The 25,615-nt window shown below is 43.2% G+C and overlaps 2 protein-coding genes across 5 annotated transcripts in view; one reads left to right on the top strand and one right to left on the bottom strand.

Annotated features, from left to right (window-relative positions):
* The first annotated feature begins 363 nt into the window (after nt 1-363).
* On the top strand, nt 364-16,032 carry ezh2 (enhancer of zeste 2 polycomb repressive complex 2 subunit). 4 transcript variants are annotated; one of them, XM_063207352.1, is made up of 20 exons: nt 364-691; nt 2,743-2,866; nt 3,396-3,524; nt 4,684-4,803; nt 5,507-5,627; nt 5,733-5,912; nt 6,648-6,750; nt 7,213-7,376; nt 7,770-7,867; nt 8,275-8,569; nt 11,315-11,481; nt 11,607-11,698; nt 11,922-11,962; nt 12,100-12,225; nt 12,794-12,972; nt 13,653-13,748; nt 14,068-14,149; nt 14,275-14,355; nt 14,553-14,637; nt 14,817-16,032. In XM_063207352.1, the coding sequence occupies exons 2-20, from the start codon at nt 2,750-2,752 to the stop codon at nt 14,875-14,877; spliced, it is 2,337 nt and encodes a 778-aa protein (XP_063063422.1). In that variant the 5' UTR covers nt 364-691; nt 2,743-2,749; the 3' UTR covers nt 14,878-16,032. The 4 variants fall into 4 exon arrangements, with proteins under 4 accessions (XP_063063422.1, XP_063063421.1, XP_063063420.1 ...); XM_063207351.1 differs by having other exon boundaries at nt 12,097-12,225; XM_063207350.1 differs by having other exon boundaries at nt 7,213-7,382.
* An 892-nt stretch (nt 16,033-16,924) lies between these two features.
* Nucleotides 16,925-25,615, bottom strand: part of cul1b (cullin 1b) — a 33,595-nt gene continuing 24,904 nt past the window's right edge. The window contains exons 14-22 of the mRNA XM_063207353.1: nt 25,305-25,422; nt 23,892-23,968; nt 23,583-23,714; nt 23,253-23,345; nt 21,524-21,571; nt 20,999-21,081; nt 20,621-20,726; nt 20,166-20,279; nt 16,925-18,197 (exon numbers count right to left, since the gene is read on the bottom strand). Of these exons, the coding sequence (XP_063063423.1) occupies nt 18,117-18,197; nt 20,166-20,279; nt 20,621-20,726; nt 20,999-21,081; nt 21,524-21,571; nt 23,253-23,345; nt 23,583-23,714; nt 23,892-23,968; nt 25,305-25,422 (852 nt within the window). The 3' untranslated portion in view covers nt 16,925-18,116. The remainder of the gene's footprint in view (nt 18,198-20,165; nt 20,280-20,620; nt 20,727-20,998; nt 21,082-21,523; nt 21,572-23,252; nt 23,346-23,582; nt 23,715-23,891; nt 23,969-25,304; nt 25,423-25,615) is intronic.

Raw genomic sequence — 25,615 nt, 5'->3', positions numbered from 1 at the left:
TAAATCCTAAATGACCCTCGGCTTCGTGTGATGGGCCATAGATGGTTTTATCCCCTTCAACATCAACGTGACTATTTTATTCTGGAAAGCCTCCTCAACGCCTTGTGTTGAACAGGTTCCTGTCTGCCTCAAAAATCCCGTCGCTGTGTGCATTTAGAACAAAGAGAAGTTCTCCACATGTCCCCCACACCGGGGCCCCCAGGGCAGACTCGCATCTGATTGGTCCGAGTAGGCAGTTAGATTAACCAGTCGGATCTTGTGACATTGAGATGCTGAATTATCGTTCCTTATGATAGGGCAATATGTTTGGCGCTCGTTGAATCTGCAGTGTTCGAAGTGGGCGGCGAATTCTGAGTGAAAGACACGGCGAAAGAGGGTTGGAATAGTTATTCAAACGGGAATATTGATATATCAAGCATAAGCAGATAGGGCATAGGAGTATTGTCTGTGGCTTGACTTCTAATTACCTTTTAATGCAAGAAACGCTGTGACACACATTCCAGAATTAATATATGTTTTCATTCTAAGTGTTCATTTTCCCCCTCACCGGTATTGCCAGTCGCGGACGCGCGGAGGTGATTTGATTCTTTTTTTTGCTAGCTCTGTCGGCTAGCCACTAATCTGGAACTGGCGGGTTAGAGAAACATATCTCAGGTCATTTCTTTGAATGTGGAGGAAACCTCACCTGCAGGTGAGAATCCCAACGCACTGCAACATGTTGTCTCTGCTGTCATTTTCGTTGTAGCCAACAGTCAAATATTTTGGTCTGTAATTGAATGCTAGCAGGATGGCTTTGAAATTCAAGCACCGGGTGGTCTCGGATGGCTAATGTTTGTTCAAGGAATTCTGCAGTTGGCTGTATAAACAATTGTGACTTTGCCGAGTACTGTGTACATCTGTCCAGGTGTGCCAACTGTTCCGGAGTTTATTCAGGTACTAATTGTACAGTTGGCGACAGCTGACATCCCTCTAAAAAATTGGCACGCGGTTCGCTAACATTAGCTTGAAGGTAAGAAAGACAGCGATACAAAAGTTAGCCATAGCCCGCTAACATGGATACCCCATGGGTTCTTTTGTGACAACCGTGATTGCAAACATATTCACTTCATTCTTTTTTAAAAGACCTGTCCGTCTGTAGTCACTATTCGACGGTTGCATGACATTGATAACACTGGTTATCTATTTGGTTCTAAAGAAAGATTTGGTTTGGATGGTCCATGAAGTTGAGAAGTGTTAGCATGCAACGCTAGCCAGATTGACATTTCGATTGTCAAATCACCCTAAATTAGAAGCTACTTAATTCTACAGCAGGTGGCCAGACATTGTGGTCTAAATTATAATTCATACCAGTGTTGACACCAAGCCAATGTGCATTAGCCTACCCAACGGTTCGTTGCTTGACGGATACGTGGTAAAACGCCATTGTCCAGTAACACGAAATTAAATGATGCCACTAAAAGAAGCAGCTGCACTACTGGGTAACTTCATTAATTTCAACTTAATTGAGTTGTGTGCGGATCTGTTGAGTCAAACCAGGCTGGTTGGCGGAGCCCCATTTCATCCATGATGATGGACCCTTAAAACTTGAACGCTGTCTGCTCATCAAAAAATGAACAACCTAGACAACAGGTCATCGTCCAGCTAATTGGAATAGTTACCACGTTATTTCCGCTGCTCTTCACTGACACAATCCTGAAAATGGACCAAATCGATCCAGCATAGCAAATGGGTCGACGATGTGAGCTAGGGTCTGCTCAATGGCTGTAATCATAAGAACAAAACATTACAAGGGGGCAATGAGTTCAGATTAGCAACCCAGCTGGCTAACTGTGACTGTCAAAGCAGGCAGCCCAATTCTGGACAGCTTGATTGTGTTCAAACGTTCTGTTGAATTAATGCTGCTTGAAACGCAAGTGTATGTGAAGGATCTAACCAGTAGAACAACTGGTGCCTTGATACAGTTGTTTTGATCTCGAATGCTATGAATATGCTTTGCAGACGAGTCCCGTCTCTGACAGCAGGGGCGCTGCTGCAATGCCATGAAGTGACTCTGTGTTCATACCGGTGGTATTGTAGTTCTGCATGGAAGCACCTTGTGCAAAGAAAGTTCATTTGAATGTTGAACCACAACCTATTCTGTATGTTTGCTGTCTGTTTCACAGGTCAATGAAACACGAAGCAGTCCATGAATAATCTCTCATCCTTGCACGCAAGCTTGCAAAAAGGCAGTAGTAGTGTGTGCGGTAGTAATAGTGGAAGTATGTAGTAGCTATGTGTTCTGGGGAAGAAATGGTCATATGGGTGTTTGACATTTAAAGAGCAGATTTCTCCCCTGGCTACGTCCCATTTTTGTCCATAACACACAGAAATGAAGGCACATTTCTACCCTGCTGGCAAATATGTCGGAGACTTAATTGCATACTGGAGAGTAAAGCTGTCTGTCACAAAAAAAAACAAAAACTTGTCACTCATCATAGCACAAATTAAGACTATTGTAGAGAAGAGCACTAGCTTTTCAATTGCAAGTGGTCTTGTCTTGTTTATTGTTCATGTCATCTGTCAGATTGCCAGAAAGTTTTACTCCCACTTCATGTAAACCATTGGTTGGAAACAGAAAATAAATAATGCATGTATTGTCTGTCATAAGGATGTGATCAAACTGCTGGAGGACCTTGTGATGATACTGTGAATAAGCTAGTAAAGATTGTGTGTGTATGTGTGTGTGTGTGTGCGCGTGCGCAGGGAAGCAATGGGCTTGACAGGGAAGCGGTCGGAGAAGCGCCCCGTGTGCTGGAGGAAGCGGGTGAAGTCGGAGTACATGCGGCTGAGGCAGCTCAAGCGCTTCAGGAGGGCAGACGAAATCAAGGTGGGTACTAGGGTGCAGGTAATGGCACCATCACCGTGAAACCAACATGCATAGAGTATTGTTGCTCTCTAGATGAGATATATGAGTACTAAATCAAGTGCATGGTGTTGACAGGCTTGGGATGAGGTCAAGGGGGTGTTGGCTTGTTATGAGGTCAGGAGGGTTAGAGGGGGCACAGATGGACCCCCCACCTCACTTGGGAGGAGTTTTGTGGGATCAACCTCCATGATCCACGTGTTTTGGTGGCTGCATAATTCACGAGACAAAAAAAGGAACCAACATTCAAGCAGCCTGCATTGATGCACCCTGAAAAAGGCCACATGGGCTGAAACGCGTGGACATTGTTACCCCAGTAAAAAAGAATAAAAATTGCAACCTTGAGTGCCTCACATTTCCTCTACCCTGTACAAGTTTGAGAGTCCCTACACTGATGAGCACCAAGGAAAAAAGATGAACACCCTCAAGTGCTCTGAATTCCTGCTTGTTTTCAGGACACAACATTTTTGTTCTTTTTCCTCTTCTTCCACAGAGCATGTTTAACTCCAACAGGCAGAAGATTATGGAGCGCACGGACATCTTGAACCAGGAGTGGAAGACGCGGCGCATCCAGCCCGTACACATCATGACCTCAGTCAGCTCCTTACGAGGGACGCGCGAGGTGAGTACTGATGCCATGCACACACACACACACACACACACACACACACTACAATAACATTCACAAAATCATGCGAAGCCCCTTAATGTGTGCCCTTCCCCAAGTGGAACACTCAAATAGTCACGGAAGTCCCTTTACGAACATAGTTCTACACAACTATGAACTGTTGTACAGTCTGGCAAATGCTATTATGCAAAAAAACAAAAAAATGTGAGTATTATTTTAAAGATATTGATGGTGTTGTCTTCTGCTTTATAATGGTAAACCCTATTAAGGATGTGCATATAAACACTGATTTCTGCAGACCTATGATCAATATTTCAGAATTTATGTAGAAAAATGTGAAGGTTTTAGAGGTGGATTTCAGGGTGTGGTTCAGCAGGAAATCAAGCACCTTGAAGAACAACTTAATTTTCATGGTGGATAAAGCTCCATCTCACGCTGCAAGGTTCAACACATCCTTCTTACCCCCCCCCAAAGGCTTCAAGAGGAAGCAATTCATGGATTGACCATCTCAGTCTCCTGACCTTATCCACACTGAACCTCTTGTAGGTCAATCAGTGGCTCTATGCAGATGGAATGCACTACACAAGCGAAGAGGAGTTGGAACTTCGTATTGAGCAAGTTATGTCTGATTTAGACATAACAGTTCTACAAAGGGACAATTAACAGTGTTTTGGTATTGAAGAACAGTAAAGGTTTTGGGGACAATGGAGGGTACATAGAAGATGCAAGGAAGATGGTTATGGGCTAATTAGAAAGGACCAACATTAAAGGAATACTAGACTTGCATGTTTTTTTAATCACTTCTAAATGTATTGTTAATAGGTAAAACTCCAAAAACAGCAAACCTGCATAATAGCATAAGCCTGACTGCGAAGGGTCTCTCACACTCACACACACACACACACACACACACACACACACACACACACACACACACACACACACACACACACACACACGAATATTCACACCCAGAAACACAAATTTGAACTCGCACACAACCTCAGGCTTGCGGACAATGCACACACACACACACGCACACACGGTTGGCGTCCCATATATATCATGTTATGGGCCTCTCTTGGGGCCTGTGCTGTTTTAATGTCAGAAATGTAGTAAATCACCATTGTCACATGTGTGTCCAAAATGGCAGTGTACGGTGGACAGCGGCTTCTCAGAGTTCCAGCGGCAAGTCATCCCCCTGAAGACCCTGAACGCCGTCGCCTCCGTCCCCGTCATGTACTCCTGGTCCCCCCTGCAGCAGAACTTCATGGTATAGCATTGCTGTTACATATGATCTTTTTTATTATTCTATCTGTGTGTTTTTTATCTATTTTAAAACCACAAAAGCGAAATGTTAACCGTAAGTATTCTCCCAAACAACCATCAATCCTCCCATTTACCACTGCAGATTTCCAGCACAAATGTATGGCAACGCTGCCACACAATTAAGATGTTCTATAGTGTCACCAAGCCTTGAAGTGACCCGGTGCAGTAAAGTAACACCTGAGAAAAATGTATGAAATGCTGCTGTTCCAGCACGAGCCAACTTGGAAGCTTGGTTTTCCCCCTACACATCATTTTGGCCCTTGAGACGATGTTCTTTCACCCTGTAATGAGCATTTTTTAAGCAGTCTACCTATGAACCTTCCTTTACCTTGAGTAAATCAAATAGTGCTGCTTTAATGCTTCTGTGATCAACGTGAAGTGATTTCCTCAGAGATGGCTGAAAGACTAGTGTATTTGTGTAAGGCAAGGCAAATTTATTTGTATAGTGCATTTCATACAATAAAAGTATGAGAACAGAGCAAATTAAATGGAAAAAATAAATGAGTCACAATAAGAAATGGGGGAAAGGGTAAAAGCAGCAATAAAGAAAACATGAAATGAAGAAAAAACATTGAATAATTAGAATCAAAGAAAGTTAAAGCATTGTGCTGGCTGAAACTCATGGTTGGCTATATCTGCGTCTTCAGGTAGAGGATGAGACAGTTCTGCATAACATCCCGTACATGGGTGATGAAATCCTCGACCAAGATGGCACTTTCATTGAGGAGCTGATCAAAAACTATGATGGCAAAGTTCATGGGGACCGAGGTAAGGACTGGTTTACATTCAGCCGACATTTTTTGCTGTTCTCTTTGGATAAAAGCGTCAGTTGAGTGTAATGTAAAGTCATGGATAAAATCTTGGTTATTTTAGAGTGCGGCTTCATAAACGACGAGATCTTTGTGGAGCTGGTGGGCGCCCTGAACCAGTACAGTGACTACGAGGATGACGATGATGAGGACGAGCAGGACTTCAAGCTGGACAAGGCTGACAACATGGACGCCAAATACGACCCTGAGGACTCTCGCAAGGACCAGCAGGGCAACTCTGAGGGTGAGACAGGCAGTCATGACCTCAGGACATCACATCCATTAACTAACAGGCTTTCTTAGCATACTCTACATGGATATATTTTTAAAGCGTGTTGGTTTTGGCCTCTCGTTTACATGTAAATGGAGTTTTTGAATGCCCATTTCAAAGCGCTGGTTTTAAAAAATATCCCATTTAGGGGGCTAAAACGCACCTGTCACAATGGAGTTTTTATTGTTATCCACATGTCGTGTTTACAGGTAAATGGGTAAAAATATCTGCATTTAAAAATATCTGCATATGTGTAACCTTATCCACATTTGCCATAACCAGCTGTTCCTGGTGAATCATTGTCTCATTATGTAGTGCTATATTCAGTGCTGTAAGATCTCGGGAATGGTGCCTGAATTCAGACGTTTGAGTAGTGTCAGGTGTAGAAATATTGGTATTAATGCAGCTCTGGCCTAGTGGTTAGGGAGTTGGTCTGTCAATCTGGGGGTTGTAGGTATGAATCCCACCTGACCTCTCCCTGCACCTCCATCCATGGCTGAAGTGCCCTTGAGCAAGGCACCTAACTCCACATCGCTCCAGGGACTGCAAGCAAAACCCTGCTAAAATAATGACTAAGTCGCCTTGGATAAAAACATCAAAGTAGCGCAAGGTCATGTAATGGTAACAATGTAATGATTAATCACCCCCTTTGGTGGGCTACCATTTCGTTTGTGTTTTTAAAGCGTTTCTTGTTGCTCTGTGTTGCAGGTAGGACTAATGACTGCTCCAAAAAGTTCCCCTCTGATAAGATTTTCGAGGCCATTTCCTCCATGTTCCCCGACAAAGGCACCCCTGAGGAGCTGAAGGAGAAGTGAGTGATCCTCCTCAGCTTGTCAACTAGCGCACACTGCCCTCTCCCCTCTCCCCTCTCCTTACCTGATTTATCACTTCATAGTTGTTCTTGGGCAATGTGACAAGTTACAGTATATAAAAAATCAGCAGCTTTGTGTGTATTTAAGATGTGAAAATGTGCTGTGAATTTGGGAGTTGCTTTTTTCTGGCACTCAACCGATGAGACATACTCTTCTCTCACACTTCTTTCTTTCTTTCTTTCTTTCTTTCTTTCTTTCTTTCTTTCTTTCTTTCTTTCTTTACTTCTTTCTTTACTTCTTTCTTTACTTCCTTACCCTTCTGTCCATCTTTTTCTCCTCTTCTATCTCTTATATCCATCTCTCTTTCCCCTCACTCTCTCTCCCTCCCGTGTCTCCTCTCTCCTCGTGTGTGTGTGTGTGCGTGTGTGTGTGTGTGTGTGTGTGTGTGTGTTTTCCTTCAGGTATAAGGAGCTGACTGAGCAGCAGCTGCCTGGGGCCCTGCCTCCCGAGTGCACGCCCAACATCGACGGACCAAACGCCAAGTCGGTGCAGCGCGAGCAGAGCCTGCACTCCTTCCACACGCTCTTCTGCCGACGCTGCTTCAAATACGACTGTTTCCTGCACCGTGAGTGTGTGTGACCCCTCTCATTCATCCTTCCAACAAAAATATTGTGTGTGTGTGTTGTGGTTTGTGATGTGTCAGTCATGAGTGTGCACAGGTGCCAATCATGGGTGACGAGAGCGAGATAATCTCCTCCCACGCAAATTTGATCTAAGAAGCTCTTGAATCTGCTAATTGCTAGTTAATTGAGTGCTGAAGGTTGGGAGAGAAGCTTACTCGTCTGTCATTTTTAACATCTCTACCCACATTTGACACCTGTGCCCATGAGTGACAGTAGTTGTGCACGATGCATGTAAAGATCATTCTCATTCATAGTGGTGTGGTTGTGTATTACAATTTTCCAGCTAAAGATTAGATGAGGGTTTTGACCTTGTTGTTCTACCCCCTCCCCCCCAGCCTTCCATGCCACCCCAAACACGTATAAACGCAAGAACATGGAGAACCTGGTGGACAGTAAACCCTGCGGAGGAGACTGCTACATGTACCTGCTGCAGGTGGGGAGGAATCACGTCTGTTTCTCTAATACAGTGATTCTCAAACTGCTGGCCAGGACCCACTGGGGGAGCCTTGAAATAGTTTTCTTCAAATCAAAATAATAGTTTGTGTGTGTTGCTGTTGACTGTTTTGACTGTTGACTGTGGCCATGTTTTGCCACTTTCACGTGTATGTAGCATGAAAACCAATACAAAATCTTTGTCTTTTCTGGGGATCTAGTCAAGGTGTTGGGTGTATTTTTTGTTGTCCTAATTGTAAAGTACTCTGGGAACCAGTCAGCAATCAGAAGGACTATTTCCTTCCGTTTTGTTCCCTGCTGCTTTGGAGAACTGAATGCAATACCACTTTTTTTGATCATTTGAATTTTAAGATGGGGTGCGTATTAAATGTGATTTTCTGTGTTCAGGATGGGGTGGTGCGCGAGTACTCAGGTGGTGGCAGTGGTGGTGGTGGTGGTGGCAGTAATGGTGGCGGCGGCAGCGGCAGTGGCGATGTGGTTCCAGAGCGGGCCAAGACGCCCTCCAAGCGGCCTCCGGGGCGTCGTCGAGGGCGACAGCCAAACAGCAGCAGCCGGCCGAGCACGCCCACTGTGAGCCAGGACGCCAAGGACACGGACAGCGACCGCGAGGGAGGAGCCGACGGGACCGACTCCAATGACAAGGACGATGATGACAAGAAGGACGAGACCACCAGCTCCTCAGGTACACAGTGTGTGCGTGCGTGTGTGCGTGCGTGTGCGTGCGTGCGTGCAGAGCTGTGAGATTCCACTTGAAGTACCTGAAATTATGGGTCAGAGAATAGTGAATAGAGAATAGTGAACACGGAACTGTATTCTGCCTTACAATTTCAGAACGCAGTATAATTCGAAATGGCAAACTGAGAAAAAAGGCTTTAAAGTTTCCTTTCTGGCCACGCAACTGTGTTGGAGGTAAAATGGTGATGACACTTCCATATAATACTTTTTTATGATGGAAATTTATGCACACAAGAAAAAGCAAAAAAACCCAACATTCTCATTACTTTTTAGCTGAAAAATCATTATACTGTGTTCTGTTGTGGTATTACTGTCTACACCAAAACCACGGTGTCAATGGAGAAGTGCAGTATATTTAAGCAATATGACTCGAGTGGGAGGGATGATGTGCACTGACATCCTCCCTGGTGTGGTTCGGCCATAGGCACGAAGCCGAAGGCTGAGTGCCGTCGGCAATCACACCAGGGAGGATGTCAGTGCACATCATCCCGACCACGAGGGTCATATTGCTTTTATACAATAGTTCAATTGCCAACAAAATACCAGAATAAATGTTCGAATTCATGTTTATTAGTTACCTTCATCATACTTTGTTTACCTGCTCCGCTAAGCAAAGTAGTTCCGAATTGATTGTATGGTTGCTATGCAATGACGAGCTGACAGCGCCAGCGCGCAAAGTTCCATGAAACGGTCTGAAGTGCATTTCTGTGTGGACTGCGACTGGGCTTCGCTTAGCCTACTGAAATGATGCATGATAAATGAAAACACTGTGCAACTTCAACATTTTAGTTAGATGCCTAGGCCTACTTTTAAGCCTTTTGGCCGACATTGATTTTCACGTTTTTGTGGACCACAAAACTTGCTGATAGCTGCGTAAAGACACACCTCGTCTTTCCCTCTCCAGTGCCGCATGAGATCCGAGCGCTGTTTTCACACGCACAACCACACAAAACAATCCCTTGTAGGCCTATGATATCCCGATGTCTGCTTTAGGCTACTGCAGGCTACAACTTTGCTACTGAAACACTTTCATAGGCAAACGTCTGATGTGGGTGCGAACCCGAGATGGGTTCACGGTTTCCCTCCCAATAAACTAAAAGGCAACTCATTCCAGTTCCAAGCGGCCATCATTTTAAATTGCATGGCACACGGTATCTTCCTTCCAGGTATCCACGGTATCTTCCTTCCTTGTAGGCTACTATTAATTGATTTGCACGTGGTGGATGGCAAGATAGCCTAGGCTATATTTTTAAGGCATCTCTTCCTCGTCATTCCCTCTCCCGCAGCGCAAATGAGATCCGATTATAGCAGTTCTCATACACTGCAGGAGACTGACATAGCCTTTCTGTAGCTGTGTCAAAAAAGTGTCCGTTGTCCCGCATATCTCCAGTTTGAAACTATCTTCCGTGTATGAACAGATATTTAACGTAGGCTATATGTGTTAGATTGCCTTCAAAAGACTACGAAATAGCGGTCGCAGAGGTGTGCCAACTGCCCAGACAACTGCACTAGAATCAGATAACTTCTTTCCTCTCTGCCAGAATCCAGCTACCAACTGGGATACGCGTCTCTGTCATGCGGGCGTGCGTGCGCCCAACTTAGTCCAGCATAGAACAATGGAATAGAATGATGGTGAGTTCAAACTACGCAGCCCTGGTTACATTCACTTTCTCCGCAGTAGACTATGAGATAGAATGATGGCGAGTTCAAAATGCGCGGCCCTGGTTACATTCTATCCACGGCGGAGTGATTATTAGGTGTGATGAGTCTCCGGGGATGATGTCCACCTAGACATCATCCTCCATACCGACGCGTAGAATGCCAGTAGAACGCGTCTCATCCAATCAGATATCGCAAAATAAATTGACCGGATCTAACTATTGTATAATGCTCATTATACTGCATTATACTGCATTCTTGGCTAGTACGACGTAACCTCCTAAAACCAAAAAGCGCAGTATAATCGTTTTTTTATCGTTTTTTTCTGAAACGGGACCAAGTTGGACCAAAATAATTTAACACAAGAAAAAGAAGGTATTTTAAAGCCAATTTCCGGTCTAAACCCATTTTCGACCATTTTCAAGATGCTGCGTTCTGATATTGTAGGGCAGTATTGATGGCAACACTTTACTTAATGTCATATGTATGATGCTGGCGTCAAGTTTCATAAGTGTTGTAACACAGTCACGCATGTGTCATAAACATTGTCAATGTTGAACATTTTATGACTTATGTGGTTATGGTAAAGGCGGCCCTAACAATGTCAACTTTTCATGACCATAAAATGTTTATGATAATGACATCATGTTTGACTCATCCATGACTGTGTCATGACACTGTTCTGTCATACACATGACGCTGGCGTCAAATAAAGTGTAACCACATTTTCGTTTTCATTACATTATTTTAGGTATAGCAGTAATTCCTAATCTCTGTCTAGCCCTTACTAGCTCCTCACAATGTTGTGTCTGTGTGTGTGTGTGTGCGTTTGAGACCACAAGCAGGGCATCCAACAGTTCATTCAGTTGTCAGTTACCTGAAGGCTAATTTGCCCAGTTGTCCTGTCTTGTTGCATATAGGACAGTGAGGAACATAATTTGTATGTCTCCCGTGAAACTGAAAATAAAGCAGACTTTCAGATGTTTGGATGTGCAGGCCTTAACATCCTTCATGTTGCTTTGTGTGTCCTCAGAGGCGAACTCCCGTTGCCAGACGCCTGTGAAGCTGAAGCTGAGTGTTGAGGGTGAGGATGTGGAGTGGAGCGGGGCTGAGGCCTCCCTCTTCAGGGTGCTCATCGGCACCTACTACGACAACTACTGTGCCATCGCACGCCTCATCACCACCAAGACCTGCAGACAGGTCAGACACACCTCTACTCAGGCCCTTCCACTAGGGCTGCTGGATAATGGGCTTATGCTCATATTGCTCACCTTAAAAATAACACTCTTAATGATCTTAAAAACAAAATGTTCCCGCGTGTCCAGGTATATGAGTTCCGTGTGAAGGAGTCGAGCATCATCCCTGCACCTGCTGAGGACGAAGACACACCCCCTAGGAAGAAGAAGAGGAAACACAGGTACACACACACACACACACACACACACACACACACACACACACACACACACACACACACACACACACACACACACACACACGAGTACAGGACATACCACATAGGTACAGGACATGAGCTCAGTTGTTCAATATCGTTACTTTTGCTCATCCTGCTTTCCTCTTTTTAATCCACTCATCTGACTTTTATTTACCATTCGGTCTTAAATATTTTCTTCCTCTAGGTTGTGGGCCACACATTGTCGAAAAATTCAGCTGAAAAAAGGTCCGTATGGATTATTCTTCTACTCTTTTAGCACAAACATTTTTGTTTTATTTCATTTATTTTATTATTTGTTACTTTGGCTTTGCAGCTACACATATATATTTTTCTGTTTTGTTTCTCCTCATATCTGATAGCAGATGGCTCATCCAATCACGTGTACAACTACCAGCCATGTGACCACCCGCGGCAGCCCTGTGACAGCTCCTGCCCCTGCGTCACCGCGCAGAACTTCTGCGAGAAATTCTGCCAGTGCAGCTCTGAGTGTGAGTGTTCATCAAGCCCAAATTGTCAACTCAATTTTTCAAGAAAAGAGGCCACAAGTTGCATATAGTGTTTTTAATTGCACAAACGCAACACTGAAGAAGGCACACGCCGAAACGTGTGTGCAATTAAAAATATTATATGCAGGGTGTGACCTCCTGAAAAATGGTGTACAAGCACCACATGGATGGTTAGCTGGGCAGCATGATGGCTGACAGACGGACAGGTGCCCACTCTGCTTCTGCTCCGTTACCCTCTCCACAGACAACGAGACTCATGATTCAGTTCAGAAAGCGGTTCACCTTGTGAATGTGACAGTTTAGAAAGGAGTTCACCACAGGAAGTGACTGTTGTGCTGTGGCTCACCTGTTACCTCCTGCCTTTTGAAGAGGGAGTGCGGAGTTGCAGCTTTCTTAGTTAAGCATTAGTCAGTTAATGTCTAGGGGGTGAATAAGTCCTGGGCCATAAAACAATCGATTGTCAGAATAATACACTTCTGTACAGGTACAGAAGCCCAAAAACTTCTCTGCTCACGTTCTGAAGTTGTCCATTGTTATGTGGGTGATACAGGTCAGAACCGCTTCCCTGGGTGTCGCTGCAAGGCCCAGTGCAACACCAAGCAGTGTCCATGCTACCTGGCGGTGCGCGAGTGCGACCCCGACCTCTGCCTGACCTGCGGAGCGGCGGACCACTGGGACAGCAAGAACGTCTCCTGCAAGAACTGCAGCATCCAGAGGGGAGCCAAGAAGGTACACCACAGCCACTCCACACAGAAGATGGTCGCTTGCAGAGTTGGATAATGTAGAAGTAGTCTTACAAATGTAATTACAACTCTAGTGGTATAACATTACACATTTTAAACCTTGTAATATACCACTAGTGTTGTAATTACATCTGTAAGAGTGTTTATACTAAGCAGTGTAATTATTAGTGCAGTGGTTCTTAACCTGGGGTGCGCCAAAGATTTCAGGGGTTGCACAGAATTTTGTTTGTGTTGAGGTTGTTAAGAAAGTTCTACTTCCAAACATTATAATTAGGCCAAATCAAGACCAAATTAAAACATATTTGGACCTAATGTACATGTCATTAAAGTAGGCCTATTGATTTATGTCTAAAGCAAGAATTATTGTAGTTTTTCGTTTGGATTGGGGGTGCGCGGCTTGTCTTGGGCACAGGTTAGGGGGTGCTTCAAGAAAAAAAGGTTAAGAACCACTGTACTAGTTTTAGGCCTACCTAGAATTGCTGTTGGCTCTACAGTGTTTTACAAGTAAGCACTGAAAAGTTAAGTTGATAGCTGTTCAGCAATGTAAATTCGCTGCATGGTTAAGATTTAGTCCCCTTAGTCAATGTTGTTGTTTTGTCATGATGCTAAAGCCAGACTCTTTGCTGTAACTTGATTGGCTTGTGTTTTGTCTTGTCCTCTTTCCAGCACCTGCTGTTGGCCCCGTCTGACGTGGCTGGCTGGGGCATCTTCATCAAGGAGCCCGTGCAGAAGAATGAGTTCATCTCTGAGTACTGTGGAGAGGTGAGACCTGTTGATACTACACTGCATTTTGTATAGAACATGTGGCTGTGCTGTACTCTGAAACATTTTTCTTGTAGGTGTAGACTGTTTTCAATTTAAAATTGATGATTGGGTCCGTCTTTAGCCAATCGGTACGGTCATCAGTACCACTGAAGATGCATGTCACCCGTGATCATTGAAGTAAACCTGAAATACTGCTGTAGTCAGAATCGAGCAGAAGGCTCAGACAGATGGCCAGGTTGGAATAACACAGTAATGTGTGTGTGTGTGTGTGTGTGTGTGTGTGTGTGTGTGTGTGTGTGTGTGTGTGTGTGTCCAGATCATCTCCCAGGATGAGGCTGATCGCAGAGGCAAAGTCTACGACAAGTACATGTGCAGCTTCCTCTTCAACCTGAACAATGGTAACCAGGCAACACTCATGTCCTGCATTCTAGAATGTCTACAAAGCAGTGTCCTGTGTTGAATTGGACTTGTTTTTCTCTTCTGACTTCCTGTTTTTTATTTTTCCTTCCTTTTCCGCACTTAGATTTTGTTGTTGACGCCACCAGGAAAGGCAACAAGATCAGATTTGCGAATCATTCAGTTAACCCCAATTGCTATGCAAAAGGTATGTAGTACTGTCGTAGTACTGTGTAGAAAAAGGTATGTAGTCTGTAAATCTAACTTACCACAGGGTAAAAAAAAAAAAGATCTCGGGCATGCTGCCTGAAAGAAGGTTACTGCAACATCAGTTATGCTAATTTTGAAATGTCACTTTGTATTAAGCTCAGCCACACTATAATCTTCTTGTGTTCTAACTTGCAGTGATGATGGTAAATGGGGATCACAGAATTGGCATATTTGCCAAGAGAGCGATACAAACTGGTGAAGAGCTTTTCTTTGACTACAGGTAAGAATACATTTGAATTTGAATCTTCATTTAGTTGATCTGACTCTAAATGCTTAGAAGTTTTGAGTTATGAAGCATCAAATGAGCCACTTCCTAACACCTGATGGGTCCAAAATATGTAAAAGAAGACTGTCCTTTTTAAAACCCAAAACCTGTGTGTGCTTTTCTTTGTCTTGTAGGTATAGCCAAGCAGATGCCCTGAAGTACGTGGGTATCGAGCGAGAAATGGAAATCGCTTAAAGCCATCTACCTACCTCTTGAACAAAATCGCCTTAAGCCTATCAGGAACCCTCACTCTCTCCCACATTTCCAAGCCGTTTTCTGAGATGCTGGTTACCATTTTGTTTTTCTACAGTAACAGAACAGCGTGTTTGTCCGTCTGTCTATTCACGAACCTTTATACGGAATTTTTGAATTGCCCCTTTTCTTTCTTGTTGGGTTTTAGATGTTTTTTTCCCCCCGGCCCTCTCTACGCTTTCTTCTTCCTCTGGTCAGACCTACTCTGGGATCCATGCATAAGCAAACAGGAAAACAAACATTAACATGCACTCTGGTGTTTACAGCAAAAGGGTTCAAATGAAATCCTCCTCCTTTTGGATTTTTTTTCCACCAATGGGCCATGTGATAAAGTATATTTTAGTCTTTTTAGACAAACGACCATTCTCATCCTGCTACTAATGGACTGGCTATTCCTGTTTTTTGTATATTTATAGTTTTCCCTTTTGGACCAAAATCGACAGCAGCAGCAGCAGCTGATGCTTCGGCTTCTCTCACACGTTCAATTCACTGTGCACTTAACAGTATGCCACCACCACGTCAGTTAAGAGGTTTTTTTTGTGCTTTTGTTTTTATGTCTGTTATAAAACAACCAAAGTCACACTTGTCGAAGCTCCTGCTGGCAGCATGTTGCAGGAGCCCACACAGCACAGAGACGTGCAGTGCAGTGATCTGCTGGGCCACTGATCTATTCCACAAGGTCGCTTGGAGGTGATTTGAGGTCGAGAGGTGAGACACTCGTGTCAAACCTTTTGCAGTGCCTTCAGTTGCTCATTTACAACACACTGTAGTTTGTATCAGCATTGATCTCTTTAAAACCTCCAGACATACTACACTTGAGTTTTTGTTATGCACATACTACATACAAACATGAGGGGAAATGGAAAACAACGGTTTCACTTGGACAAGGAGTACAAGTTATTCTTTGTCCCCTCCCATCCTTTCCTGTGGATTCTGTCCTCAGTGTCGCTATACCTTTGTCTATAAAAAGTTTCCTCACTGTCAATCACCACAATGACTTTTTGAAGGCTTCCTCCCATTCAAATTTCCTGTTGCAAATGAGAAAATGACCTTTTGAATTGTGTTTTGCAAGATATTAAATAAAAACTCATCAATGATGTTGAGCCTCGTGGCACAAGGCTGCAGGAAAGGACACGAGGACAAGGATTGACTTGCACCCCTAGAAATCAGGGAGCTCATCAGACAACCAGTTTCTACACCAGTCAATCAATCAGCTGTGCAGCTATAGGATACGTCAAGGTCGTTTGAAGAACACCATCTTTTTTCTTTTTTTTTTTATAACTGAGCAGCTTTTCTGTATTTGTTTGAAAGAAGGTGGCAAACTAAATACAATCACTCAGTCTGTATGTGAACATTAGAGGGTGTATTTTCAGCTGCAAGCAATAATACCAGCTTGAATCATGTTCACAGCGTAGCTCTTGAAGCTGGGGGTAGGGACTAGGAGATGATGTCTATTTATTTGTATTTGACTGTGTACACCAGTTACACCTTTTTTGTAATTTATTTAAAAGAGAAAAAAAGCTTTTCTAACTTGCTGCGATATGACCAGATAGTGAAGGCTACTTTCTTTTGCCCCTTTGTTATATACTAACTGGTGATGACGTAAAAACAAAACAGGATTGTTTTCTTTTTATTATTCATGTGAAATGGTATGTCTATCCCATGTCAGGTCTTGCCCTTTTTAAACATATTTGCATTGATCGATAACAAAAACTGGTTTCTCTCCCCGCTCTTCCTGTTCTGGGAGTTTGTGACCACTCCTCTCTCTTTCTGCCTCTGCTGATATAGAAAAAGGTGCTGATTTTTAAAGATGTTTACAGGGAATTATTGGTGATAAGTGACTTGTAATATACATGGAAAATAAATTGTGCTCCTCTTCCTTCTCTTGACATCAGCAGTCTGGAAATGACAGGCCACATTTCCGTGACCTCTATGTGTTCTTGACGTCATTATTGTTATTATTATTAAAAGCCAGAATGACAACTGAGACTACATAAAGGTTTTTCTTTATTTAACACATAAAAAATGAACCACACTATACAAATGGGTTGTTTTTTTCCTTGAAGCAAGTTAACAAATTCAGATTACGGTTTTCTAACGGCCTAAATCGGACTTAAAAGTGCTGCAAAAAGAAAGGAAACTCAATTCACGTTTTTGTTCTTTTAAACATTTTAAACCATTCCTGCTCTCATGCCCTGTCCGTGCCGACGGTGGCGACAGCAGCAGCCTATAGTCTTCAGAGGCAGCCACATGACTTCAATTCATTTCTAAACTTTGTTTTGTTTTTTTAAAGTTTCTTTTCACTGATAGGCAGTAGCATGCAACCCAGCTCATGGGTTTGGGATTGCAGATGGGGGCTGGTGGTGGCAGGTGTGAGGAGGGGGAGGGTGGTGGTCCAGGGCGAGTATTGGGATTGTAAATGGGGGTGGGGAGGGTGCTGGACAGGGGTGAGTGTTGAGTATTGTGTCCGTCTGTGTCTGTTTGTGTGTGGGAGGCGGCGGTCCATGTACATATGTACAGATGATCGGTGCATTTGTGGTAGTCCTGAGCAGTTCGAGGGGAGGGGGGGGCGGTCAGCAAGGGATGCTGAATGGGTGCGATGCGCTGGGCATAAGGGGGGCAAGGACGGGGGTGGGCAGGGCAGGTGTAGACTGGCAGCACGAACCCTCATGCCCCCCATAGTGGAACCACCCTCTGGGTAGACATGAAGTCCGAAACTTTACCCTTACAGATGGGCATGAGATCCAAACCTTCAGTCATCCTTCGAGTAGGAGGAGGTCCAAATCTTCCATCATAAAAGTACGGGCATAAGATCGAAGGCCTCACCCCTACAGGTAGGCAAGGGTTCCGGACCCTCACCCCTACAGGCGGGCAGATCCAAACCCTCAACTTTCTGTGTGGGCAGGGGGGGTCCAGCACTGCCGCTGTGCGTGGGTCAGCAGCAGCATGTAGAGGGATTTGAACACAAAACATCCTGGATAAAAAGAGACGGAAGGAAGAAGTTCCTCTTGGATCGGACACACACCACAACATTCCTTTGCAACACTGAACAACCGAGCGAGTGGAGTCTCGAGGTGGAGGGGATTTTATTTTGTTTTTCCTTCTTTCCTTAACTTGAGAAACGTTTTGAAAATAATAAACTGGAAATAAAACAAAACTTGAAAAATAAATGGTTAAAAGGTTTAGGCCAGGTAGCTGTAGGTGTCCTTCTCTCCGTCCACGCGTTCCAGGTACTCCTTCTCGATCAGGATGTCGATGCATTTCTGCAGGAGGAGAAACAAAGTTCAGCATTGTGCAGCCGTGGCCCAGACCAGTGTTATTCCAGGAGTACTCCCTAACTCAAGCTCTAAATCTCTGCCTCTATCCCAATGTGACTAGTAGCCTACATACATTTGTTCATTTTCTCCACGTACCCCTAGTAGTGTGCTCACATACCCTGTTATACACGTAACCTTGGCTTTAGATCAGAGGGTTGCAGGTTCGAATCCCACCTTTCCACTCCCTACTGCACTCCATGGCTAAGGCGGCCTTAAAGGATTTATCCGGAGTTGGAACAAGTTTGCCTCATTTTTGCATGTTTGGGATGAAATACAGTCACTCTAGAGCAAAATCAAGGCAAAAGTTTCAGCTATGATTATTTCCATAGCGAGTAACCACAGCTGATGATGCGACGCACTCGGCAATCTACTTTTGTGGACTTTAGTGTCAAATAGTTGGCTTGACCGTAACTGTAGATATTCTCAAGGTAGTAGCTTCACAAAACACATTCTGCAGACCTTTCAAGAATACATGAAGGGCTTTGGACACTTCGGTTTATGTGTGGATACCCTCAACATATTACGAGATACGTGTGACGTTGTTTTGAGCTGTGCAAGACTTTAAAATGTTGTGTTTTTGAAATGTGTGTAACCGCCGAGAAACGATGCCCGCAATCTATCATATTGCATAGCTGATATGGCTAACGAGGCTAACGTGATATTATCAAACTTTCTCAAAACGCATCCTTTTGCCTTGATTTTGCTCTAGAGTGACTGTATTTCATCCCAAACATGCAAAAATGAGGCAAACTTGTTCCAACTCCGGATAAATCCTTTAAGCAAGGCACCTAACCTCATACTGTTCCAGGGACTAACCAATACCCCGTGTAAACTTGGAAAAAAGCATCTGAGTGTAATGTAATGTCAAGTCAAGTCAAGTAGGTTTTATTGTCAATTTCTTTACATGCACTGGTCATACAAAGAATTTGAAATTACATTTCTTGCTTTCCCATACAGACATAGACTAATCTAGGTAAGGACATAGACAGTATAGACATAGACAGTACTTATACATGGACTTAAGACAGTATGGATGGACATAGACAGTGCTCATACAGACATTTAAGTGCAAGACTGGACAACAGAAGACTTGTAGAGGACATACATTAAGAGGTAATTGTTGTGCTTTTGTGCTTTTCCTAAAAAGTCCTTTATAGCGTTTCTGACATAGTAATAGTAGCATTTTGAAGAAAAATAAATATTAAAAAGGTCTGTCAAGTACACCAGCAGCAGTGTGTGTGTGTGTGTGTGTGTGTGTGTGTGTGTGTGTGTGTGTGTGTGTTTAGTGCAGGTAGAAGGTGCGGTGTGCGTCTGTGTGTGTGTTCGTGTGTCTGTGTGTGTGTGTGTGTGTGTGTGTGTGTGTCAGTGTGTGTGTCAGTGTGTGTATGTTTGGGTTTAGTGCAGAAAGTGCAGTGTGTGTGTGTGTGTGTGTGTGTGTGTGTGTGTGTGTGTGTGTGTGTGTGTGTGTGTGTGTGTGCGCGCGCGCATGTTTTGAGTTAGTGCAGGTTGAAAGTTCAGTCACAAATATAGTAGTGCAGGTGGAATGTAATGTAATGTAGTGTGCAGAAAAAAATAAACTCAGCACAAACAAACAAAAGCACACACTAACTCAAATCTCAGAGCCTCACAATAACCCTCGTCTTGTTCATAGAATTGAATTCAATAGAATTGAATTGAATTGAATTGAATGCAATGAATGAATTACTAACGACGAAAAACAGTCCAGAATATGTAACTGTGCAGCAAAATGACTGTTGCCACACGACTGTGTGTATGTGTGTGTAAACTTTGAAGATGAGGAATGTGAGGCTGTGTGTGTGTGTGTGTGTGTGTGTGTGTGTGTGTGTGTGTGTGTGTGTGTGTGTGTGTGTGTGTGTGTGTGTGTGTGTGTGTGTGTGTGTGTGTGTGTACTACCTTGATGACGGGGACGCGGGGTTTGAAGCGTGAAGAGAGCTGGTTGAGGACCTCTGCCAACAGCTGCTGATGCTTCAGGACCTTCCTCATCTTCATGATGCGCACGATAGCAGCCTGCACGCGCGCACACACACACACACTTTAGTATAGACTAGTACTTCACTGTACAACAGTAGACATCCCTACAGATTGTTAGCGTTTGCCAAAGGCAGAACCATCCAAAATGAAGCTCGACACACCTTGGAATCAAATGTCTATTCACAGCGAAAGAATCCATATTTGAAACAAAGCTGAGGGGTAACTACATACTATAGTGTCTACCTGTATGAGGAGCGCTGCTCTGCGTATGTTCTGGGCATAATTATAGCAACAACATTAATAATAATCAATGTTGAGGACGGAGTTTGTGCTTCTCCTCCATGTTCTTCTGTTGTTATTGTTGTCGTCATGGCTACCTGTATGAGGAGTTTGCGGTCCTCCTCGATGTTCTTGTGAGTGGTCTCCTGCTCCTGCTTCTGTTCGGTCTTCATGGGCACGTTGATATTCACACGCAGCTTCTTACTGCACGCACACACACATGCACGCACATACACACACAGGCATTTTCAGGCCATAGTTGCCGATGGAATCCAACTCCACTCTCATTCATTAGTCATGTGTTCAAGGTTCCACCCTTTGCTTCTTAAAGATAACATTTCATACTGATTTTAATATTGAAACAAACAGGGCTTCCTTAATTGATTAAATTTTTTTTAAGTGGCATTCATAAAATATATCTTTTCAACTACATTTAAAGACCACACATTAAACATGTGCTGTAGATGAACACTTACTTCTTGTATCCCAGAAATAGTTTGATCATGGTTTCAGGCTTGAAGTCCACCTCATCCACATTGGCATTCTCATCCTCCAGGACCTGGGGGAAAACACAGTTCCACACAGTTAGATGCCAGAGACAGAGGGTGCATGCCAATAGGTGGACTCCAATCCTCCACTTGTGCTTGTGGCCTCGTGTTTTGCTGACGCCCCGCCTCTGTGGAGAAAACAATGAAGTGAACCCGCTATCAGCTTAGCTACAACAATTTTTTGGGGGGCTATTCTTCATTCATCGTCCCATTTGCAAATGAGAAAATGACATGAGAATTGAGCTTTTGCGAGATATTGAAATACAATGCTGTTGTCGGTGACGTCATCACAAAGCCGAGGCAAGTGAGCAAGGGAGGACGGGAGTCTGCATATTAGAATCTACCCATTGTGAAGCCAACACAGAGAACTCAGGAGCCCTCTAGTGCACAGAATCTGTACCGCAGAATGATGAACGCACACGCGCACACAAAAAATACTATTTCAAAACTTACCAGCAGCTTGGACTTGAGAAGAATCTGCAACACTTGCACCAAAATATCCTGTTGGGTAAAACAAGACAAGTGTCACATACAGCTCCAGGCCTTTTTATTAGAATACCATGAAAAAGTTTATTTATTTCCATAATTCCATCAATAATGTTAAACTGTCATGAATTGTAGATTCATGGCCCAGTTTTTTAACTATTCCAATCATTATTTTTTTTCTTTTTATATACGTTGACCTTCCAGCTCAAAAAACCCATGAATTGGGGAATTCGCATTATTAGAATATTGTTATAAAATCACATTTTTCTTCATCAAAATTCGGGTCACATTAAATCAGTTGAAATTTGGTACTTTCTACATAACATGCAATGGTCAATACTTGGTTAGGACATTCTCTGTCTTCATAATGGCCATGATGCGCTTAACATTGAAGTCAATGGCAAAAACAGTGCATGGGAGTTATGGAAGCCCAGATATCCTTGATGCTTTGCTGTCAGCTGTTCTTGTTTGTTGACCTGGTGCCCCACACTTCCCTCTTCAATATACCCGAAGATTTCCATGCCACGTTTTGGTGTTAACTCACCAGTTTAATTCTAACTCAACAGAAATTAAACCCCATTCATTTTCAATGGGGTTTCATTTCTGGTTATTTAGAATTAAACTGGTGAGTTAGCGCCAAAACGTGGCATGGAAATCTACAGGATATATTGAAGAGTGAAGTGTGGGGTACCAGGTCAACAAACAAGAACAGCTGACAACAAAGCATCAAGGATATCTGGGCTTCCATAACTCCCATGCACTGTTTTTCCATTGACTTCAATGTTAAATGCATCATGGTCATTATGAAGACAGAGAATGTCCTAACCAAGTATTGACCATTGCATGTTATGTAGAAAGTACCAAATTTCAACTGATTTAATGTGACCCGAATTTTGATGAAGAAAAATGTGATTTTATAACAATATTCTAATAATGCGAATTCCCCAATTCATGGGTTTTTTGAGCTGGAAGGCCAACGTATATAAAAAGAAAAAAAATAATGATTGGAATAGTTAAAAAACTGGGCCATGAATCTACAATCCATGACAGTTTAACATTATTTATGGAATTATGGAAATAAATCCACTTTTTCATGGTATTCTAATAAAAAGGCCTGGAGCTGTATTTAGCTTCAAATCAGTTACATGACACTTTTTTTACTGTGATGTTTTCCCTTTATATGGATCCCCCTGGGTCTGAAATAAAGGACTGAATTGAACTGGATATTGAATTAAATAGACTAGACTAGACTTCCCTAGACTGTGTTGTACTGTACACTGGTCTTTTCATTCTTCCGTCTTTAGACTTGTTTATTTTTCTACATGTTAAATGTTTCAAATGTTAAATGTTTAAACGAGTGGTACGCGAAATCTCTTTGGTGGTACGCGGGGAATTCATTTTTTTGTGCATTGATTTGAAGGCTGATAAAGTTGTTGTAGTGGAAAATGTCTCTTTGGTCGCACATTTTGTAATACTGAACTGTATGAATCTGAAAACATAATAATACTAGGCAAGCAAGACATTTAAAAACAAACTCGCACTGAATATGAACGTAGCTGTTGATGCTGCATGCATTTTACTTCCTTGAGTTGACTGAACTTAATTTAAAATAATAGAAAAAAACTCATAAAATCTAAGTAAATGATGAAAGATTTCAAATAATGCAATAGATATGTCAAGATGAGGGAAGGCTGACCATCTTGATCTGTGTGCTGTCTGCCAGCTGCTGTACAGTGTACGTGTCCTCCGTGTTGAACTGAAGCAGGATGGCCATCTGGAATGTGGACGCCTGCAGACAAACACGCACACACACGCGCAGAGACGCACACACATCCACAAACACACAGTCACTTAAAACTCAGCTGAGCACCCAGATATGTACAATAAATGGAGCTACTAGAACAAGAATTGTATTATCTAGATGTTTGTTGTAAATACACAACTGTCATATTAATACAACACTGGTATAAAATGGCAGATACCACTTTCATGACAAGACCAAAGCCATTCGATGCCACACCCTCACCTGCAGGGTGTATCTGTTCTTGAAGCAGTTGGTGACCAGCTCCCCTTTGGACAGGTGGTAGAGCCAGGTCAGCTTGCGGCCGCTGTGCCTACTGGCGTAGAAGGCTGTGAATCTTTGGTAACTTCGTTCCAGCTGAGACGGGGTGAAAAAAAGACAACACAATTTTTTTTCACATTTTCATTTTCGTCTCAGTCTCCAAGTTATAAAAAGCTGTTTGACAGTCTGTACTTCACCATTAGCACGATGCTGCATGGACAATATGCAACATGGCAGCAGCAGCAACACTGGATAGAGGGTGGGTCTACTTACCTCGGACGGTAAAGCAAAAGTGCAGGACTGCTGGAAGGGCCAGGAACCAGAGCTGAGCACCTGGATGCTGAAATCCACTGCAAGACAAAGAGGAATGGGACATGGTCAATCAACTGCATTTATTTAGCGCTTTCCTACTCCTTCGAGCACTTAAAGCGCTTTACATTTCTGACTCACATTCACCCATTCACACACTGATGGCCATGGCTTCCACGCAGGGTACCGCCCTGTCACCAGGAGCAATTTGAGGTTAAACATCTTACTCAAGGAAACATCAATCGGGTGATACCTGGTTGCCGAACAGGCTCCTTCACCACCTGAGCCACTACTGCACACATAGGAGGCACGTATTACAATAAAAACAAAAACAAGTCTGTGACATCGAGGCTCCCGGTACTGTTTGTAATTGCGATGTTTTAGGCAAAATGACCTTCATCTAGTTTACCTTACTTAATCCAGCACTCAGTACACATAGATGGCACATTTTCTCTCACTTCTACAAATTACAATCAAGACATGAGAGCAGAACACAAAAGAATAGAATAGTCTACAGCAACACACGGGAGGGACATCAGGATTCAAGAACAGAAGAAAGCACAACATGCACTTTGCACTTTAACTCATGGACCATCTAGTACCAACATCAGTGTTTCAAAGGGGTGAATACAATGGACCATCTAGTACCAACATCAGTGTTTCAAAGGGGTGAATACAATGAAGTCATAAAGTGTGTCCAAATATAATAATATCTGTTGTTATAGCTGTTGTTTTGCTTCAGTCTAGTATTTAGATTAAGCTCGGTCTGAAAAACCCACATGTGCTGGACGTGCTGACATCTGTTGTAGATTTTCCTAAAATAACAGCACCCATAACAGGACCCATTTAGGGATTACTTCAACTCTTTTTCAGGCTGGAACATTTCAGAGTGTGAGGAACTCATCACAGCTGATGACAGTGGTTCCCACACTGGGGGGTCAGGACCCCTAGAGGCTCACGAAGAGAAGGGACTTTTCATAAAAATAAGTTAATACTTACCATAATTCCATAAACGTATGATGTTCAACGCTTCTTACACTGACTGTTGTAAGATGCAAGAGATGAGAAGAGTGGACAATACTTTTATTTTGTGTTCATGATCATCAGTCATGGGAAGACGTGCGTGATGCGTGTATTTGTGTAAATGTGTGTATGTGTAAGTCATACAGTTGGTCAAACACAGCCTCACATGTATGTAGCATTACCCAGGGGGCCATCTCTGATTGTGTTGTGATGTGTGGGGTAATAACTTGAGGCGGAATACTTTTATTCTGTGTGTGTGTGTGTGTGTGTGTGTGTGTGTGTGTGTGTGTGTGTGTGTGTGCGTGTGTGCGTGTGCGTGTGCGTGTGCGCGTGTGTGTGTGTGGAGGTACTCACAGTCTAGAGGCTCAGAGTTGGTGAGGTGCTTCTTGAACTGCTCGTTCAGATCTTTGCTGACCCCGATATCCTGGAACATGCGCTGCAGCTTGGACGTGTACTCAAAACCACACGCTTGCTGTGATGACAGACAAAAAAATGAAATACAATTCATAATAAGGTCGACAAATGCACTCATAGAAGAGTATTAGACAAAACATCTGACTGATTTCTTTGTTTTCCCTTTTTTTTTTTAAATGACAGCGCAAAATCTTAACTATAGTCTACCCAGATAAATTAACATCTGAAAAAGGTAAAAACATTGATTATTT

The sequence above is a fragment of the Engraulis encrasicolus genome, chromosome 9 (assembly GCF_034702125.1).
Source record: "Engraulis encrasicolus isolate BLACKSEA-1 chromosome 9, IST_EnEncr_1.0, whole genome shotgun sequence".
Classification (NCBI taxonomy): Eukaryota; Metazoa; Chordata; class Actinopteri; order Clupeiformes; family Engraulidae; genus Engraulis; species Engraulis encrasicolus.
The sequence above is the reverse complement of the archived record's forward strand: the minus strand, read 5'-3'. Positions and strand labels throughout refer to the sequence as shown.

What these genes read in the sequence shown, in the direction of transcription:
- ezh2 (XM_063207349.1), top strand. Translation starts at nt 2,750, where the DNA reads ATGGGCTTGACAGGGAAGCGGTCGGAGAAGCGCCCCGTGTGCTGGAGG. An exon ending in CCCTGCAGCAGAACTTCATG is followed by an intron (nt 4,804 to 5,506) that starts GTATAGCATTGC and finishes CTGCGTCTTCAG; the next exon opens with GTAGAGGATGAGACAGTTCT. An exon ending in GCTACATGTACCTGCTGCAG is followed by an intron (nt 7,868 to 8,274) that starts GTGGGGAGGAAT and finishes TTCTGTGTTCAG; the next exon opens with GATGGGGTGGTGCGCGAGTA.